This window comes from Pieris napi, chromosome 12 (genome assembly GCF_905475465.1).
Source record: "Pieris napi chromosome 12, ilPieNapi1.2, whole genome shotgun sequence".
NCBI lineage: Eukaryota > Metazoa > Arthropoda > Insecta > Lepidoptera > Pieridae > Pieris > Pieris napi.
Genome location: NC_062245.1, coordinates 3,644,774 through 3,664,443, shown reverse-complemented (window position 1 = coordinate 3,664,443; position 19,670 = coordinate 3,644,774). Strand labels below are relative to the sequence as shown.

Here is a 19,670-nt window from a genome sequence, read left to right as displayed (position 1 = left end):
AACTATGACAGAATGTTTTAAACCAAGTAGTTTTTTTAATTAAGCGTTTAGTTAAATATAGAATATGTATATTGTTTCTCATTTATATCTTAATAGGTGGGCCTTATAAAATATTACTAACATGCCATACGTGTATCTATTCTTGTTCTAAACGTAAAATAGTAAACAATTATAGTTTTTATAGCTGCCACAGAATTGAATTCATTTATAAATCATTATTTGTCAAAAACTAACTCAAAGAAGCTTATATTGTTATAGTCTAAAAAAAAAGATATGGTTTTGGTTGGATGTTTTTCATTTATTTGACAGTTTTTACTAATACTTACAAAAGTTCGTTACCATGTCAACAAACATATATTAAAGTTTATAGTTACGCTTTGAAATAGCCTTTTAGTTTAGTACAATATTTTGAATCGACCCTATTTGTTTTTTTTATATGACGTTTAAAGACAAGGTTCTAAGGTTATATTTATTAAGTATCACAATAACCATAGAGCAACTTTTAATAAATTATTACATATACAGCCTCTTTTCATCATAGTAAATGACAGTTTACTATACACCTTATATACCTTAATGTATTACTATATAGTTATTGTACGCATTCGAGTGTTTTTCCTTTATTCCTTGAACTTGATAATTGTTAAACTATGTCATTTCAGATTCTTTAGATTCATAGAGATTTCATACGTTTTAAACCTAACCTTAATACGATAATTAATATAATACATGCTATAAGCATAGCCACGACTAGCTTAAATTATCCAAAATCCACTCCATGTAATATGATATTCTTGTGTAAACGCCAGGGTAGCCGCCAATACCGCATCTTTTGGATCCATAGGAGACAATACCGTGCTGTACGTATCGGACGCCACCCGTCGAATCTGTCCGGCCAGGGTACATTAGGGGTCCTCCAGAGTCGCCCCCACACGAGTCCTTATCTCGAACCCCACCAGCGCATAATTGACTGTCGTATATGCGAGGAGAACTGGAAAATAAAGATGTTATGTTATGTGTGCTGAGAAGTACGTTTAGAGCGTGCTCGAATGTGGGTTGCCGGCCATTTGAGAATTGGTCCACTCTTTTCTTGAAAGACCCTAAGTCTTATAAAAATACTTCAGTGGGTAGCGGTAGTGTTGTGTGTTTGCGTGTTTGCGTGTTGTTCCCACGGGAATGTAAGTGCGTGCTCCTATTTCACCATGCTTCCTGCTGATAGAGGACAACTCCTTGTTTTTAATTTATGTTATTATTATTAATTGCTTAAGATGTCATGTGGAACATGGTTTAATAGTTGCAGCTCCTTACTAACGTTGTGTAAAAAAAAAACATGGCGATTAAAAAGAGTGGCGGAGAGTTTATTGCCAGTTCTTCTCTTCCGTTCTACGCCCTTGATTTGAGAACTGGCACTAAATGTAAAATTAGAAGCATTTATATGTATTTCTTTACAGACGAGTCATAAGTGTACAAAGTGTTACCAATATGATTAAATGATTTTTGAATTTTTTTTTTAATTTAGTGGTAATGCCCGGCAAAAATTCTCAGTTGCGGAACGACGGACGTCAAAATGATACGGGTGGAATTTTGTATTCAGCGATATCCGATGATGAAACAGACGGGAATCAGTTACTTAGCCAAGGAATAGCAACGACCTATAGGACTCCGGGGCGGGTAGTCATAACAGACACATCGTGTCCTCATAACATAATTAATTAAATATAGTTAAAAGTAGAAATATATCATAAATAGCAATAATAAGGCAATATTAGTGAATTGTCCATCTCTGGAAGTGATAGGTGCTTTGTGGAGTACGGAATTTATACAAATAGTTCGACTTTTCAAAACTGATTTTGTGTTGGTGACTATAAATTGTGAACTAAAAAAAAAAACTTTGTGTAAGTGAACTGAGATCCCAGATTGACAGTTTTTTCTGTCTAATACGTGTTTATTTTGGATCAACGACCGTTATTGTGAGTTGCTTAAATATAAAGTATAAGTACTGAAACGTACATTACTGTGAAGAGCATTTATTGCAGTGCAATTTTTACTGAGACACTTTTAAAGAGAGCATTTATTGTTGTGCAATTACGGAAACATATTTAATAATAATATAAAGTAACTAATCTAACTAATTGTCAATAGAGGGCAGTGTCCGCAAGATTAATGTAATAAATATTACATAGAAAAAAAAAATAAAAAAAAAAATTTCAACCGGTGATACCAACTACCAACCAGTGCTGCTAACTTAGTGTTGCCAACTAAAAATCGATTTTACACACACGTACTAACGCTAACTCACAGCCATGGAGAAACAGCTGGCACGTCTACTAGAAAAAATAATGGAAATTGACGAGAAGCTGAATAAAAACAAAAAGGATACTAGGGACGAATTTCGTGAGCAAACAACTGCCCTTACCAAAAGCCTTACCCAAAGTATGGCGTCGACAATAGAAGAAAAACTGAAACCGTTGGTAGAAGAGAATAAAATACTTAAAAACGACGTGGCAATTATGAAGAATAAGATGCAAAATCTGGAGAGAGAAGTCAGAAAAAATAATTTAATACTCCACGGAGTAGAGGAAAACGAAAGCAATAATGCAGAACTCCTACAACTGGTCCTGAAGGTCCTTAACGAGGTGGGTAAAGATTGCGAGTTGGACAACTTTGATAAATGGGAAATAAGTGAAGCTCGTAGACTTGGCTCTAAAGTCGACCAGAAACGCAGGCCTATTCTCATAAAGTTTACTCTAGCATGGAGAAAAATAGAAATCTTAAAAAACAACAAAAGATTCCCTGCAAACATATACGTGTCTGAAGACTACCCCAAAGAAGTACTGCAGAAGAGAAAAGAATTAAAGTCCCTACAACAAGAAGAAAGAAAGAAAGGAAATCTGGCTCTCATCCGATATGATCGGCTCATAATAAAGGAAACAAACTCAACCAAGGCAACTGAGAAAAGGAAGCGCTCACCATCTAAAACACCAACGCAATCTGACTGCTATGAAGGTACAAGGCAGACGGAGCCAAAGAAAATGATTGTAACCAATGCATTTGAAAAAATGATACGCCACAGAACAAATTCTATTTCAGAAACATCTAACCAATAACAATTAGTACACAGCGGTCCCCGGAATCAAAACAAAAATAAAACCAAAGAACAAATACAAACAACCAACAAAATATACCTTTCCCCAAGCCGGACAGCGGTCTCCGTGGGGAAGCGCGACCGCAGCCCTCCAGCTGACCCTCGAGAGGGATCTCTGAAAATCACATTGGAGCAAACGAACCGGCCAAAACACAACCTTCCAAATCCAAACCCACCAAAGCCCAACCTACTAAAGTCTAAGCAACGAAGTCAAATAAACACCAATATTTATATCGGCACGCTCAACGTACTAACAGTAAGAACATGCGATCGACTTATGGAACTGGAAGAGGCGCTCAAGAACATTAAATGGAACATTCTAGGCCTTAGCGAAGTCAGAAGACTAGGAACAGAAATCACTGAACATGACGACTACATTCTATATTCTATTGGAGAGACAAAAGGACACTACGGAGTAGGCTTCATGGTCAGAAAGGAACTCAAGAACAGCATACTAGAATTCACAGGCATCTCAGAAAGAATAGCAATCCTAAAAATAAAGATAACAAGCTGCAGAGAACACTGGACCTTGATACAAGTGTATGCACCAACAGAACAAGCAGAAGAAGCCACAAAAGACTCATTCTATCATCAACTATCCAAAACAATAGATGTAACAGAAAAAAACTTAATAATTATGGGAGACTTCAATGGGAAAATTGGCAAGCAAAGATCAGGAGAAGAAAATATCATCGGCGAATACACCATAGGAAAGAGAAATAATAACGGAGAACGACTAGTAAATCTGAGTCACGAAAACAACCTGGCTATCCTCAACACATTCTTTAAGAAAAAACCTAGCAAAAAATGGACCTGGAAGTCACCAGACGGTAGCTACCATAACGAAATCGATTTCATAACAAGCAATCAACCCAAAGCTTTCAAAGACGTAAAGGTAATCAACCAGTTCAACTTCTACACCAACCACCGAATGGTCAGAGCAACCTTACACTCCAAAAACCAGGTTAAATCTAGGCAACGCTACAAACGAGTGCTACCTTCTGAGGAATACACCCTTACTACCAAATTAGACGCAAACCATCTGCTAGAATCGCCGAACGCAATGCAGGAAAGATACAATAAAGAAATAAACAGAATGTATCAAGCTAAAAAACCAAAACAACAGACGAAGGAAATATTAAGCACACAGACCAAACAACTAATTTCGGAAAGAAAAGAATTATTCAAGAACAAAAAGGATAAAGACATATTAAAAGAAATAACAAGGATCAGCAAAGAAATTAACAAGAGTATAAAAAAGGATAAAGCAAAAAAAACAATGGACTGCATAATAAATCATATTACTAAAACAGGAGGAATAAGGAAAGCCCTAAAAGAACTACAACCACCTAAACAATGGATACCAAGACTCAAAAAACAGGACAAAAACTTAGTTACAAATAGAAAAACAATACTAGATACTGCAACATCCTTCTTTAAAGAACTGTACTCATGTGACAACAATTCCGAAACATATGCCAACCCTGACCCAGAACACGAAGAACTTATCCCACCTGTTTTAGAAAGGGAAGTCGAATATGCAATCCTGACACAGAAAAACGAAAAATCCCCTGGCCCCGACAACATAACAAATGAGACAATCAAAATTGCACTTCCGGACACACTAACAACATTAACAAACCTATTCAATGAAATATTAGATACTGAATACATACCTACACAATGGACACAAAGCACAATAATCCTAATCCACAAGAAAGGAGACAAAGAAGACCTTAGCAACTATCGTCCTATCAGTCTTATGTCCAACGTGTATAAAGTCTTTGCAAAAATCATTCTCAACCGCATCACCAAACAACTTGACGAACAACAACCTATCGAGCAAGCCGGATTTCGGTCTGGATTCTCCACAATAGACCACATGCACACCTTGAAGCAAATTGTCGAAAAGTGCCAGGAATATGGATATCCCCTGTATCTGGCTTTTGTCGACTACAGCAAAGCTTTCGACTCTTTGGAGGCATTGAAGGGAAATACATTAGACTCATCGGAAATGTCTACAGCCAGTGCTCGGCCAGGGTGAAGCTGGAGATGCTGGGAGAATCATTCCCACTCAAAAAAGGAGTCAGACAGGGAGACCCTCTTTCGCCTAAGCTCTTTACTAGTGTGTTGGAAGAAGTCTTCAGAAACCTACACTGGGAAGATTGCGGTATAAACATAGATGGAGAAAGGATCAACCATTTGAGATTTGCAGATGACATTGTGCTCATAACTGACAACCCGGGAACACTACAAACTATGATCGAAGAACTGGCAACCAAAAGCAAAGAAGTGGGTTTAACAATGAACAAATCAAAAACAAAAGCCATGACAAACAGAACACCAGATACTATTATCCTAGAGAACGAAAACCTAGAATATGTGACAACCTACATATACTTGGGACAACTCATCTCCATGATAGAACAAGCCCATCAGGAAATAGAGAGAAGAACCTCAAATGCCTGGAAAAGATTCTGGTCATTAAAACACATCCTAAAGAATAAAGATTACCCACTTAGGATCAAAAGGAGCATCTTCAACACCTGTATCTTACCTATCCTAACGTACGGCTGCGAAACTTGGACCACTAAGCAAGTCACAAGTCAAAAGCTTGTGACTTGCCAGAGAAGTATGGAAAGGAGCATACTAGGGTACACACGGAATGATAGGAAAAGAGCTGTAGATCTCCGAAGGATCACCAACTGGGAAGATGCAATGACCAGAGCCAAAAGGCTTAAATGGAGATGGACAGGACACCTGCTCAGAGGCCAGAGAGCAAAATGGTCGAAAAAAGTCACCCAATGGACACCTCGCTACAACACCAAGCGAAAGAGAGGAAGACCATGTGCCCGGTGGGCTGACGACTTTAAAAAAGCCACTGGTCCTCTGTGGCAAAGACTTGCCAGGGATAGGAAGGAATGGAAACAGTTGGAGGAGGCCTTTGTGCCACAAAGGCAAGCTATACAAGAGGACAGCTGTGCTTGTTAAACTTTTTTTTCTTTTTTTATATACATTTATATTTTGTTCTCTTGTATTAGTTAAAAATAAAGGCTTTGAATCTTGAATCTTGAATAGCTTTAACACTTACCCGTTATAAATATTCTGGCATTCTCTATTACTAATCATTGGTAGGGCGACACTGAGCAGAACAGGACTCTGTAGGCCGTCTTCAGTTGCCCCCCATCCAGCAACAATACCTTGTAATCCTTCTAAAGTCTGATTTATAAGCTCTGGTGTTGTTGGTAAGCATACAGCTTTCATACTATCTGAAAAAAATAAAATAAGTTTCGCTGTATTTTTTGATAACGTAGTCATTTATAGCTGGGTGAGTTACGTTTATTCGTCCTGGATTTTCTTAAAGAAAGTTGTTTTGGTTTGAAAGCCACTGATGTACTACCCGGTCTCTCGTTTCTTTTCAACAAACAGAAACAGAGATAGTCCATATAGGGCATCGAGCCCGGGTTTACCCGGACCGAAAAAACCCGGGTTTTCCCGGTTCTGAGGATTACAAAAAAACCCGGGTTTAATTTTTAAAACTCGGGTTTTTCGGGTTTTTTTTTAATACTTTTGTTTTTGTTATTTATTAAGTTTAAGCCACTTTGAATGCAATAATAAGTAAATGGAATAAAAAGACGCTTTGATAAATTATTATTGTACGTAAAAAGTAGCTTCGTTGCTACGTTCCTACCAATAAAACAAGCCTTGCAAGTTAAATTCGCGTTCCGCGCGTCCATCTCAAGACATGAATGAAGTGAAGTGTGGAGCAGTGGAGAGGGGAGGATGTAGAGAAGCTCGTCGCTTTAAATGATTTAAAAACAGATATTGCATTTACTGATGATGACTGGAGAAATATAGATGAGATTCAATAAATATTGGATGGCGAGGCGCTTTGTCGACGCGATGCAACATTAATTATAGCTGATGTTTCCCTAACATTTGCATTGAAGAAAATGGATGAAATGAAGACACCACTAAGTAACAAAATGGCAACTGTATTGAGCAAACGATGCGCAAAAAAAATACTAACTCAAGCAGCAACACTACAGTACTTGGCAAATCCGGGTAAATATTTTGAGAACAATATGTGATATGAAAAATGAAGATAAAACTGTTTTTTATCGGCCTACAGGTGATGAAATGCTAAACGAAATTGATAATCTGATTAAACGCACAACCAAAAAACAAAATATACCTCTAAAAAATTTGCCAGCGCCAGACCAAGGCCTGCGAGAAATTGACATGAAGACAGAAATGAAGAGGAACTGAACAGACAGTTAAGTCAAGCTGTTGCTACTGATAATAATGCTCCTGAAACTGGATCAGCTTGTCCATCAGACGATTTGCTTACTACTGTGAGGGTAGAAATAGCACTCTTCGAGAATGGCGGTACGCGACAGCGAGAGCGTTCCTCTCTTTTTTAAGTGGTCAGATGGTCAGAGGGTATATCTTAACTATGTTGTTTATATAATGAGTAAAATGCATAACTACTTTTTACTTAATATTCTGAAGAAAAAATAAATCTTTATCACTTTTTTAAACATTAAAACTGTTTTTGTAATTTGTAAAGTACTGTTTTATTTATTTAAATTCTTCCTCGTCCTTTATATTTTGTATTCATTGTAGGAAATCGATATATAAACGCAGATTAGTGCATTTAAAAAAAATTCAATAAAAAGATCGAAATGCTCGAAAAAACCGGTCTACCCGGGTTTTGATTACTCTTAGACCCGAAAACCCGGGTTTTCAAAATTGAACCGAGTTTCGATGCCCTAAGTCCATACCATTAAACTTAATAACTTTTTGATATATACATAATACTGCATATATAGGTAATATACATAATGTGTATACCATATTTTATCAGTTAGTTTATTTGTGCTTTAGTAACCTAAGAGACCGAATATTATGAAGTATCATGTCGTGGTTCCATGATGGATTTGGAATGCTGTTGAACGATCATAATCTACCGGAACGAGACGTCATTTCGTCTTTTGTTTTATTTCACGGTTACATGGTTGTTTCTGGGACTGACACAAAATAACAGATTAAAAAAATATTTTAATTTACCCAAAGAAAAATCGGCAGGTTCCGACAGCCTCACTAACGCAATATCATCGAAAAGAGTTTGTGGATTGTATCCTGGATGAGTTATCACACGATCGATTGTTACATTCTGTAAATTAATATACATATTATGAAAAATGCCTTCACTATATCTCAATAGGACGCGCAGATGTTATAAGGAGTGTAACAATAATACTGGTGAACTTACTTATTAATTAGTTCAGTCGTATTCATGAAACTAAAAATTAATATTTCTGAAGATTTAGAAGGTAAGTATTTATGAAGGCTTAAAGCATAAAGTCGATAAAATGAGCGGAAGTTTATGCCACAACAACAGGAACTTCATTAAAGACATTATATACACTGCAACACAGCAGAAAGTACAGTACAGTTTTATGAAAAAATTGTTATATTCTATTACATACTCGAGCAGGTGGTGCGCACATTAACTCTCCATCAACCCTCTCACAGTCCGGATTCTGCCTGACGTCATGTTCTCCAAGAATGACACCTTCCAGCTGCAATTTGTTACCAAGAAAGGACACGCAATGCGCAGCAGTAAGGATATACCATTCTGTTATCAAGGTACCTCCACAGCTTAATTTAATACCTCGGCCTGTAATTAAGCGTATGGTCAATTAACTTTTGAACAATAAAGATTTAAAAAGATTATAGTTTATTTTTATATTAATAATTATTTGTTTTAAAGGTCATTAAGTACTTCGTCGGATTAATATGTACAAATTTTGTATGCATCAGGACCCAGGCGAATCCTTTGTTCCTCAGGACCTCCGGACGAGACTAGAATAACAACATACAACTAACGGAGGCTATTTTAATTAGTTAAACCATTTTGTGATAAGGGAGCGTTCAAGTTTTACGTAACGTATTTTTTTGGTAAAACGTTATATGCGGGCCGGGGATTAAATTACGCGTTGTTGTTAATATTTTTTACGACTTACACCACATAATAGTAACTAAAGAGTCACTAGGTGGTCACGAAACGTTTTATTATACTTGGGTACAGTACTGTACTTGGGTACTGAAAAACGTTACGGCGAGTTACATGGGGGGGGGGTCAATAATCTCCAAAAATTGCTTTACGTAATACTTGAACGCTCCCTAAGTTTGTTGTGAGATTTCGCATTTATATAATTTTAATAATCGTAATATTTTTGACAGCGTTATACAATTTTGTAGGCAGTTTTCAATGTGTTTGATGTCTCATAAGTAGTTGGATTTTCCTTGTTATTTCACACAGTATTTCCTTATGAATGTAAAACAGCTTCCTACCATTAATTGTAGAATATTTAGGTGGATTTTTAAATACTTTAAACAAATTGTAATGATTTATAACAACTTAACACTGGTTAAAAATATATTTATATTGCTAATCCTATATAAGAAATTGATACCATTGCAGTTCATATAAGCACCATGCTCTATTGAATATTTTGATTTGAATTATATATTAAGAATGTGTTGGTACAAATTCACCGTCACCTGTTTGGTATGAAAGTAGAACCATCCAGGGCATTTCAAACAACGAAGTTCTATTTCCTCCGAAAATCCGATCGCCTTCAATAGTTCCACAGTCTTTTGGTAATAGTTGCAAGTTGGGGTGATTTCTCACATCAAGAGGCTGGTCAATTCCATTCGTTTCTCCTCGGTTATTCACTTGAATATTTGGTTGAGTGTAGGGTTTAGGTGGTTCTGTGGGAGCCCAATAATCTGGTTGTTTCCGAGTATCATCCGTGTAGTCAAATGTGTTGGACTCCTTTACGCAGCATACCTGGAATTACTTATTTATGGGTATTGAATTATTTTTCCCTAGAATAATGTGTGCCAAAAGTAAGTACCGTCCTTCAAGATCCAATAATTGTAAAAATAAAAATAACATGGAACAAAATTGTTCCATGTGCCTCGTACGAACTCGAATTACCTGCATAATTTTTGCTGCTGTTTCGGGTTTTATGTAACTATGACACTAATTATGAGGATATTGATATTTTCCACCTCACCAAAGAAGATGTGAGAAAATATTTGAAGAGGCGGGAAGACTCTAATTTTGTTTAGGTAGTGATATGAAATATTTAGTATTATTTGTTGTTATAATGTTAAATTTCAGTTTTCTTTATATGGTTTTGTTTGTTGATGTGCTTATTTGTTTTATTTTTCGTATATAATATTGTTTATCTATGTAATCTGTTTTGGCTTTCTGTACTGTCTAAGTGTTTTATAATATTATGTATGTTAGCTGTAAGATTACTTATAATTAAATAAATAAAATAAATGGTTGGCTCTTAATAATTTATCACCTAAACTAATTACCCGATCGCAAGATCAAGTTGTTAACTAAACACTTCTAACTTAGGTTAGACATTTTCTAGTTAGGAAAGTCGCAACAGCATTCCACGGCAGGTCCCTTCAACCGTTTTCTCCAGATTGACAGAACATACTGACAAACCAATTACTTAATAAACTACAAAAATAAAATATAGGTACATTACAAGTGGCTCGTCCAGTTCAAATCCACATCCGAGGTCTTGCAGTTTCCTCCTCATGTATGGTGGCATGGGAGTACCAGCCCGTCTGACTTCGTTCACCAGACTTGGACATAGTGATAATAATTTACACCTACCAGCACAGTTATTGGCGTAACAAATATCTCCGTGGTACACTAAAATTATTTTTATCCGATTAAACGATTAGTTTTAAAAAGCCATTGGTGCTCTGTGGTAGAGACTTGCCAGAGATAGGAGTCACTGGAAGCAGCTGGAGGAGGCCTTATGCTACAAAAGCAAGCTTTACAAGAAGACAGCTGCTGCAAAACCTTCTTAAGGAACTTTTTTATATAGGTAGGTACATATGTATGTTCTCTTGTATTAGTTGAAAAGCTTTGAAATTAAAATTGAAATGTGAATCTAAAACTAGTTTAATTATATATATGTATTTATAAAGTTTGTTAAGTCTGAAATGCTTAACATATTTCATGGAATACGTAGAATTTTGTGAAATATTGTAAATTGTCACTATAGTCAGACTAAATAATATCAAAGAATGAAATAAAATTATGTTTTTAACCTTACAAAAGTATATTATTTAAATAATCTGAAGTTTGAACTCCATAATTTCTCAATTTCTCTGTGTGACTGATCATTTTAAAAAGTTCCGTCAGAAATCGAAACTAGGAAGGAAACTATATTCGTATAAGTTGTACCTATATGTTTTTCATATCACTGTGGCATTGCCACGTAATAATAACTTTGGTATTACCTACCTAGTAATATTTAGTTACATATTTACTTATACCGGTTCATTGTTATCGAATACGCCCACATCATTAAACCAGATAGACAACGTTTTTAAAGTTTAATTAGTTGCTTTATACGGGCGACTGTACAACAAAGATAAACAAAATAATGTCTAAATTGTCAGCAGATAATATTCAATGATCACATCACCGCATCCATACCATTGAATCATATATCTATCCTACTATTCGTAATGGCTACGAGCGGTAGATTTTTTCATTTCTATATAATATATTTCATAAGTAAGGATATTGAGTAACAAGAAAAACGCATATGGCGTATAATTCCAGTTTTAAAGATAAGAATTTGTTTACATTTGACTACTCCCAGAAATAGTACATAAGAGTGACTTCCCCTTAATAGAGATCCTTTTTAATAAATTAGATTAGTTTAAAATTATTACATCCTAGTCTTATGTTACGTTACATGATGTCTTTGTACCAGAGACAAGTAATAAAAAAAAACTACGCCCCGAACGTGGGAATAGACATTATATTTTTCACAATAATTAAATTGCACAACAATTTTAGTACTTACGATATGAGGGTGATATTAACAAACACAATACAAATAACGCTATCATCTTGCACATTCATCACTAGCACTAAAAGTTTAATAATAACATGCGTACGAACGAGCACCCATTTCGATTGCTTTTATCGAAATGTGTACGCGATGCGCCGATGACAAAGATACCAGTTATATGGGAAAACACATATGACGTATTGATTACATGATGGTGAATGACCGGTATATTCAATTAATTTATTTATTTATTTACACTTCGTTACCTTTAATATAAAAAAACAGGTTATTAGACAACGGGCGGCTTAATCGCTAACAAGCGATTTATTCAACCATAGTATAGAAAAATAAAATAGGAAATACCCACCGAGGGTAAAGTACAGGTGCATAAATATTTAACAAATAAACATAAAATTACATGTAACACTAGTACACTAACTAACACTAAACTAAAATTCTATACTTTAGTTTAGTAATAACTATAATAAAGTAAAACCTGAATTTATAGTTAATGAGTCATAATTAATATATTGTTTAGCTGCGTTAATTATAATTTAAAGAGAAATGAAGGTGAATCTTACAAAAAAGAAATTTAAACGGGAAATAGGTAAAAAGAGAAATATCTGATCATGTTATCAGCAGCTGGCCGGCTTAAGCTTGGAACTCTCAACCCTCGTGTGTTCAAATCCCGGCTCTGCTAATGGGTTCTTTGGCGAAGGCAGAGATCGTGAGGAAACTAGCATGCCTTAGACCAAGAAATCCACACGAGGCACAGTATAACCTTCTTGTCGTGTCAAAACTATGACACACAGATGCAATCTAGAAGAAAGAAATAAAGAAAGAGAAAATTTATACAAAATAACAGGATATTTAGGTAAAATATAGTGCACTAGCCCCCACACTATCCCTTTGTTGTGGGCAGCCAGTCTCTTCCTTTTGACAAGTAAACTGTATTATACTTTATAATTTTTGCATATCACAAATTTATAATTAAACTATTTTTGCAAAATAAGAGTATTTTCTGTATCAGCATAGGACAGATTGACAAGATATTGTTTGAGATTTTTAGTAAATGTATGTAATGCGTAGTTTGAAATGTTAGTGATAATTTTGTTTTTAAAGAAATGGAAGAGATGAAAGGGTCTCGGAAGGAGAAAAAGCGTTGGGGGAAGAAAGTGCGTTTTTGGGTTGCTATATACTTATATATAGGTTCGCGTTGTGTTTGATGTGGTGTGGCGGGTGTTTGTTTTCAAAAAAGTCTGCATATTGCTATTAAGTATAATTGTGTAACAGCTTAAAGTTTCATTGTACAATTTTGACGTTGAGTAGCGAAAATCAGAGACCAAAACCTATATGGGATGAAACTTTACTAAATTATTATTAATCAAGTAAGTTCAAAAGTGACAATAGATATCATTTAAGCTTTTGGTTGCTCAAAGGACATGGGCGTAGATTCCTCCACGACAGTTTTGCAAGGAAAGTGCCGGAAACAATTTCGTTTACATTTTTTATATAAAAGGGGGAGAACGGCCTACCCGTTCCACCTGTTAAGTGATACCTCGCTCCACCCATGGACACTCTCATTACCAGAAGGCTAGTGCGTTGCTTGCCTTTTAATAATTGGTACTCTCTTTTTTTGAAGGACCCTAAGTCGAATTGCTTCGGAAATACTTCAGTGGGCAGCTGGTTCCACATATTTATTTATTTACACCTCGTCACATATTGGTGATGCGCTGGAAAAATGCCTTAAAAAAACGCTTACTTGTGGAACGACGAACGTCAAGGTGATACAGGTGGAATTTCGTATTCTTCCTCGACTTCCGATGATTCGTTGTAATACAAAATTAAACCCACAAGCTTATAGAGCCAATGAATCAGACGGTAAATTCGTCTCTTCTGTCACGTTTAGACCTCTGATAAAAACAGAACGACCGCAAACGTATCGGTATATTTCTAAGGAGAAACCTATTAGTCTTTGTTTAAATATGAGTCATGAACAACAACAAAAGATGCGATAATGTTTATATACGATGAATACGTATAGGCGTTCTAGCACTGTACAAAATAAACTACTGCTTTCAACGCAAAGCCTAGACCCGACAAAGGCTGATCTAAGATTAATTTTATAAAAAATAAATCTGTGGAGCTACAACCTCTTTAGGTCTGGGGCTCAGATTTCTGAATCTGTTTCATGATCATTTTTCAATCTAATAGGCAAGTAGGTGATCAGCCTCTAGTGCCTGACACACGCCGTCGACTTTTTGGGTCTAAGACGTGTCGGTTTCTTCACGATGTTTTCCTTCACCGTTCGAGCGAATTATTGCGCACATAGAAAGAAAGTCCATTGGTGCACAGCCGGGGATCGAACCTACGACCTCTGGGATGAGAGTCGCACGCTGAAGCCACTTGGCCAACACTGCTCACACAGTTAATTTATTTTTATAAATAAGACCGTATATGTACATAAGTTTGTGTGTTTATAATGTATTTGTTAGAAATCCGATTTGGGTATTTTTATGTGGCTCACGCATCCTGTCAATTTGTAAGTTAAAAACTAAACTCTTTATTCAACTTAAGACTAATTAACCTCTATCAATAATTTAGGTATCATTTTAAGATAAACGTATGCGCATGAAACTGTATTAGGTACATACTTGTTTGTACAAAATATTTCACAAAAATATTTTAAAAACGAAAAAATCTAACAAAATATCACTTGTGATTTATTTATTTATTAAGGAAACTTAACAGATACATCTCTATACAGTAAAAATAAAATAAAAAGTAAAACATAAAATAAACACATTGGACATATCCACAAAAAGTTTCACTGATAAAAAATACAATGCAAAGTAAAAAAAGACAAAACATACAAACAGTGATAAACAAGACAAACAGTGATACAAATATAGATACACAAAAGTAATTATCGTATTGGCAAAGTCTGATAGGATAATGTATGTATTTCTGTAAATAAATATTGTCGAAGTGCCGTTCACAAAGTACAGCCCTGCGATTCTGTAACTCACTTCACGAACTCACAGAGCGGTTTTCGCATCGGCGGTCGCTCTCAAATCAGTCGTGAAGCAGTAATTTTATGATTTGGCATTCTGATAAACAATTAAGTACAAGCTCCCACCTTTTCAGAATGCCAAATCATAAAATGACTGCTTCACGACTGATTTGAGAGTGACCGCCGATGCGAAAACCGCTGTGTGAGTTCGTGAAGTGAGTTACAGAATCGCAGGGCTGTACTAATAACATTTTTAGTTTTCTGGTACTTCCTATGACAACTTTTAAATGTCGGATCCCGAATCCTTTGAAATTGATTGAAACAAAACGCTTAGCCCAAAGGATTTGAAAGAAAACCTATGGTCATCATCGTCACGTAAATGAGGACTCTATATAGGTCATTATACCGACACAAAGTTCTTATTGAATAACTACACCCAAAAATGACTGTATAGGCGCACTTTCCCCTGATACGAAGTTCATTGGGTCAGCGTCGGAAAAAATTGAAGATTGTTTCCTGAGGTCAACATGAAACAAATGAGGTAGGTTATTATACCGAAGTCCTAATTGGATGACATCACCCAAAAATTATACACACTCGTCGGAAAACATCAAAAACTCAAAATATCTTTATTCATGTAGGTAAACAAGTACACTTATGAATTGTCAGAAAGAAGTTAAATTAATTGTAAATTTACATTCACTACCAGTTCGCAAAGGGCGTAGAGCGGGTAAGAAGAACTGGCAAGAAACTTTCCGCCACTCTTTTTAATCGCCAAGTATTGTCATACAAATAATTTGAACTGGAGCAAATCAATCCCAAGGGTTAGGATCATTTAAGTATTCTTCAAATTTATAAAAAGATTTATTGATTCATTTTCGTTTAACGAGGGCTTTTTATTTAGTGATAATTCTCTAATTTCGCTTGGGAGCTCGTTGTAAAAACGAATACAATTTCCATATAAGGAGTTGTTTATCTTTTGGAGCCTGGTTGGTCGTACACTCTCTTTCGCGTATTATACTGGTGAAAGTCACCATTTGTTTTAAAATCGTTTATATTTTTTATACATACACCAAGGCTACAGGAATATATTGACCAGATAGTGTCAAAATATTTAATTCCTTAAACTTATTCCTTCCTTAACGTACCGACTTCCTCGGAGAAACACCCCGAACAGCCCGCTCAAATTCCGTGTATCCATTAAATTGTAAACATAACCACAACATCAGGAAATGTGTGAGACTTCCTTGACGCTTTAAAATGAGGGTAAAAGGTCGCAACTAAAGGTCAGTTGTATGGTGCCGTCATTTGTTTAAGAATGACGCATGAGTATCTCCATATATAGTTCGCCGAAGAAAGCCTGCATGACGCTCCCCAAATAACAATTTACAGTGTAATAAAATGATATTCATTTATCTTATTCCGGCACTTTCATTTTAATTTTAATTTATTATATTGAGAAGTTGAATACGTTGGTTCACGATCCCAGTTTCTGATTGCCGTTCTGTCCTTTTTCTATCCACCGGGCTGTTCCAAGTAAGGATTTGAACTGTCCCATCTGCTATAAATCGGTGAACGTGGCCCATTAACATTTTAAATAGTTCAAGTGTTTTACCACATCTATTGCATTTGTTCAACTTTGTATCAAGCTGTTTTTTAATTCGATGTGCATCGGTATAATAAGCCTAGGATTATTTTTTAAACATTAAAATTAGGGTATTTATAATCTAGACATAAAGGAAGCCAAATATGGCTCGAATAGCGAAACCAAATTTCATTTATTGCAGTCTTAATAATGCGTTTAATTAAATTTCGTTTAATAGATATTCAATACTGGGCACTCACTCAGTATGTAATTAGTAGTCGTCATGGAACGCTACATAAATTCTACCGTTGCCTTTGTTCGCTACAAAAAAATACGTCCGTCCGTTACAGAAAAATGAGGGTAGGCTTATGGGTAGAAACTTTCCAACCCTTAAACCCTAAATGGGGCAAGGTCATGGCATTTCTTGCATTTATAATTAACTAGCTGATCCGGCAAACGTCGTGTTGCCATGTATATCATTTATAATAAAAATAGGGGTTGATCTTAGAGGGGTGAAAATTAGGGGTTGTATGTATTTTTTAATACTGTATTATAAAAAAAATAAAAAATAAAAATTTATCTAAAAATAAAAAATAAAAATACCGGTAACATTAACATTTAGGGGGATGAAAAATAGATGTTGTCCGATTCTCAGTTATACCCAATATGCACACAAAGAATCGGTCAAGCCGTTTCGGAGGAGTTTAACCACAAACACCGCGACACGAGAATTTTATATATTAGATTAAGAAAATAGGTGTCCAGCCTTAATGAGAAAATTTTCCTGAAACGACAATTGTCTCAAGATATCATTATATTACGCCATCTGCCTCATTATTGAGACTTAGGGAGTCAAGACATAGCGCGAAGACTCCCCCTACTGTCACTGTATCTTACAGTATTGTATTTGTTCGGAAAGTAACCGAACACCTTGTAAAATAGCATAAGTACATATAGTTAGATCGCCGCCTGCGCGCGACGCTTTTCTATAACATCAGTGTATCATCAACCATCTCCGCGATCACTCATTAAATTAGTTTTTAAGAGCAAAGCAATCTTTTATTTAAATATCATTAAAGTGTTTTGGCAGCAGCCCGAACATTTTTGGTCCTTCGAGCCGGATCAACTACTACGTATAAATACCTAAACAACTTTGTACTCCAATAAAAAATCTTCACAATTAAAAAAAGTACTTAATAGTACGGTGGTAATCCAGGCTACCTGGTACAAAGAAAACAATATACAAACTAAATTAGTCGAGAAACACATACGAATACTTTGACTTAATTGAAAAATGAATTCATTTGTCAGAGCGGGCATAACAAGAATTTTTATGTTAATTAAACAATACAATTTTCTTAACCTACAAAGTAATAATATTAATAATTTAAAATTAATATATAGAAAATTAAGACAAAAGATAAAATGTTTGGTCCGTATGGCCTTTAACGCTAGCAGCATTTCCTGCTGTATTGCGATACTTATTCGTTGAGCGGAAAAAGTCACCGGTACAATCTACCAGGCACCAGCTTAAATCTCTACTCCAAAGGGAACAAAATCGAAGTTGGCGGAAACTCTTATATTTGAGCCTTTTATTAATTTACGCCTGCGCTGCGGCCACCCCAGCTTTTCTTCTTGTCCGAGGGAGGAGAGACGGGGCTAACGTATCCACACAAGTAGCCCGTCCTATCCTCCAAGGGATCAACGACATCCCATCCAGCAGCTTGCCATCGTCTCTAGCGATGCCTTTGTATCCAAAATGGCTGGAATATTGACAGAGGCAAGAGAGCCGCGTGAATAACATACATACATAGGCATAACTATCTTTCTACATAAGTATATTTACGAATAACAAAGTAAGATAAATTATTCTTCATTTGGCTGAGAAAATAACAGTTTATTTGAAACAACAGTTCCGTTCGCCAATCATATCGTATCGTATAATTAGACTTGGTCTCACTTAAAACAGTCGCAATAAATAATTATCAAGATCATTAACGTGTTTAACGAATTTTAATTGCTTTTAATTTAATGAAGTTAACGGTATATGCGTGACATTGAGAGGCGTAATAATACAGATAACAAATATGTACTTCTAATTATAACTGTGTATTCAAATGAGTACGTGCTTTGTTTGATAAATTTAATTACATAAAAACCCAAGTGAACTGACCCACAATGTGTATAGCATGTTTATACATTGAATAATATATTCAATTAAAAGTAAATATTTATGTACACAAGAACCCCTCATAGAAATGAATAAGTTGCTAAATCAACCAAATTTGTAAGCGATTAGAAAATAATAGAGCACCAATAATATTGTCTTCCGTTTTTACACGCTTTATATTAGCTTCACCTGTATGTGTGTATGTATGTATGTATGTATGTATGTATGTACGTATGTATGTAACCGACTCCTTCGGACTCGATTTTGACCCACTTTAAACGGACAGATTTTATTCAAATTTTGCGCACCTGTCAAAGATCGATGTCAATGCAATAATCCGAAAATCTCTGTGCCATAAAGCGACCCACGCTTTTTCACAATAATACCAGTATTTTTTGTTCATTACCATTTTCAGCCTAAATTAGGAATTATTTTTCACTTTTTAGTTTGATGTGCTTTAAAAGCGTGTTTTTTAGTTTTTTTTTTAACTATTATTTATTCAGTATCAGTATCAAAACTGCAGATTTTGTAGTTTTTCGGAAATTTAAATCTAGTTTTAAGTGAAATCATATTTCCTGTATGAAGTAAGGCAGATTTGACAGCGCTCAAGAGGAGACTTGTAATACGAATTTGAATGTCTTGAATAATATGTATTTAGTGTTCTTGCATATAAATTTAAAGCTGTGATATATTGAATGTTTCGCCTGTTAAGAAAAGTAACTGTCTTTTAAATGACAGAAACAGCGAACAAAAATTCTGAATTAGTTAACAAAATACGACTGTATTTTTCAACTTTTCAATGCTAACTGCATAAAAATTCCAAAGAGTTCGCGTCAATGACGTCGCTGGCA

At 35.4% G+C, this 19,670-nt stretch overlaps 1 protein-coding gene across 1 annotated transcript; it reads right to left on the bottom strand.

Moving 5' to 3' along the window:
- Nucleotides 1-274: 274 nt before the first annotated feature.
- LOC125054908 (CLIP domain-containing serine protease HP8-like) lies at nt 275-12,226 on the bottom strand. The gene is made up of 7 exons (XM_047657059.1): nt 12,064-12,226; nt 10,723-10,892; nt 9,716-10,004; nt 8,638-8,828; nt 8,216-8,321; nt 6,237-6,414; nt 275-991 (listed from the first exon to the last, which is right to left on the bottom strand). The coding sequence occupies exons 1-7, from the start codon at nt 12,116-12,118 to the stop codon at nt 751-753; spliced, it is 1,230 nt and encodes a 409-aa protein (XP_047513015.1). The 5' UTR covers nt 12,119-12,226; the 3' UTR covers nt 275-750.
- Between the last annotated feature and the right edge of the window lie 7,444 nt (nt 12,227-19,670).

Coding starts and splice junctions, on each gene's coding strand:
- LOC125054908 (XM_047657059.1), bottom strand. CDS start 12,118: ATGTGCAAGATGATAGCGTTATTTGTATTGTGTTTGTTAATATCACCC. Junction 10,893..12,063: donor GTTAATATCACCCTCATATC/GTAAGTACTAAA, acceptor AAATAATTTTAG/TGTACCACGGAGATATTTGT. Junction 8,829..9,715: donor TCTACTTTCATACCAAACAG/GTGACGGTGAAT, acceptor GCTTAATTACAG/GCCGAGGTATTAAATTAAGC.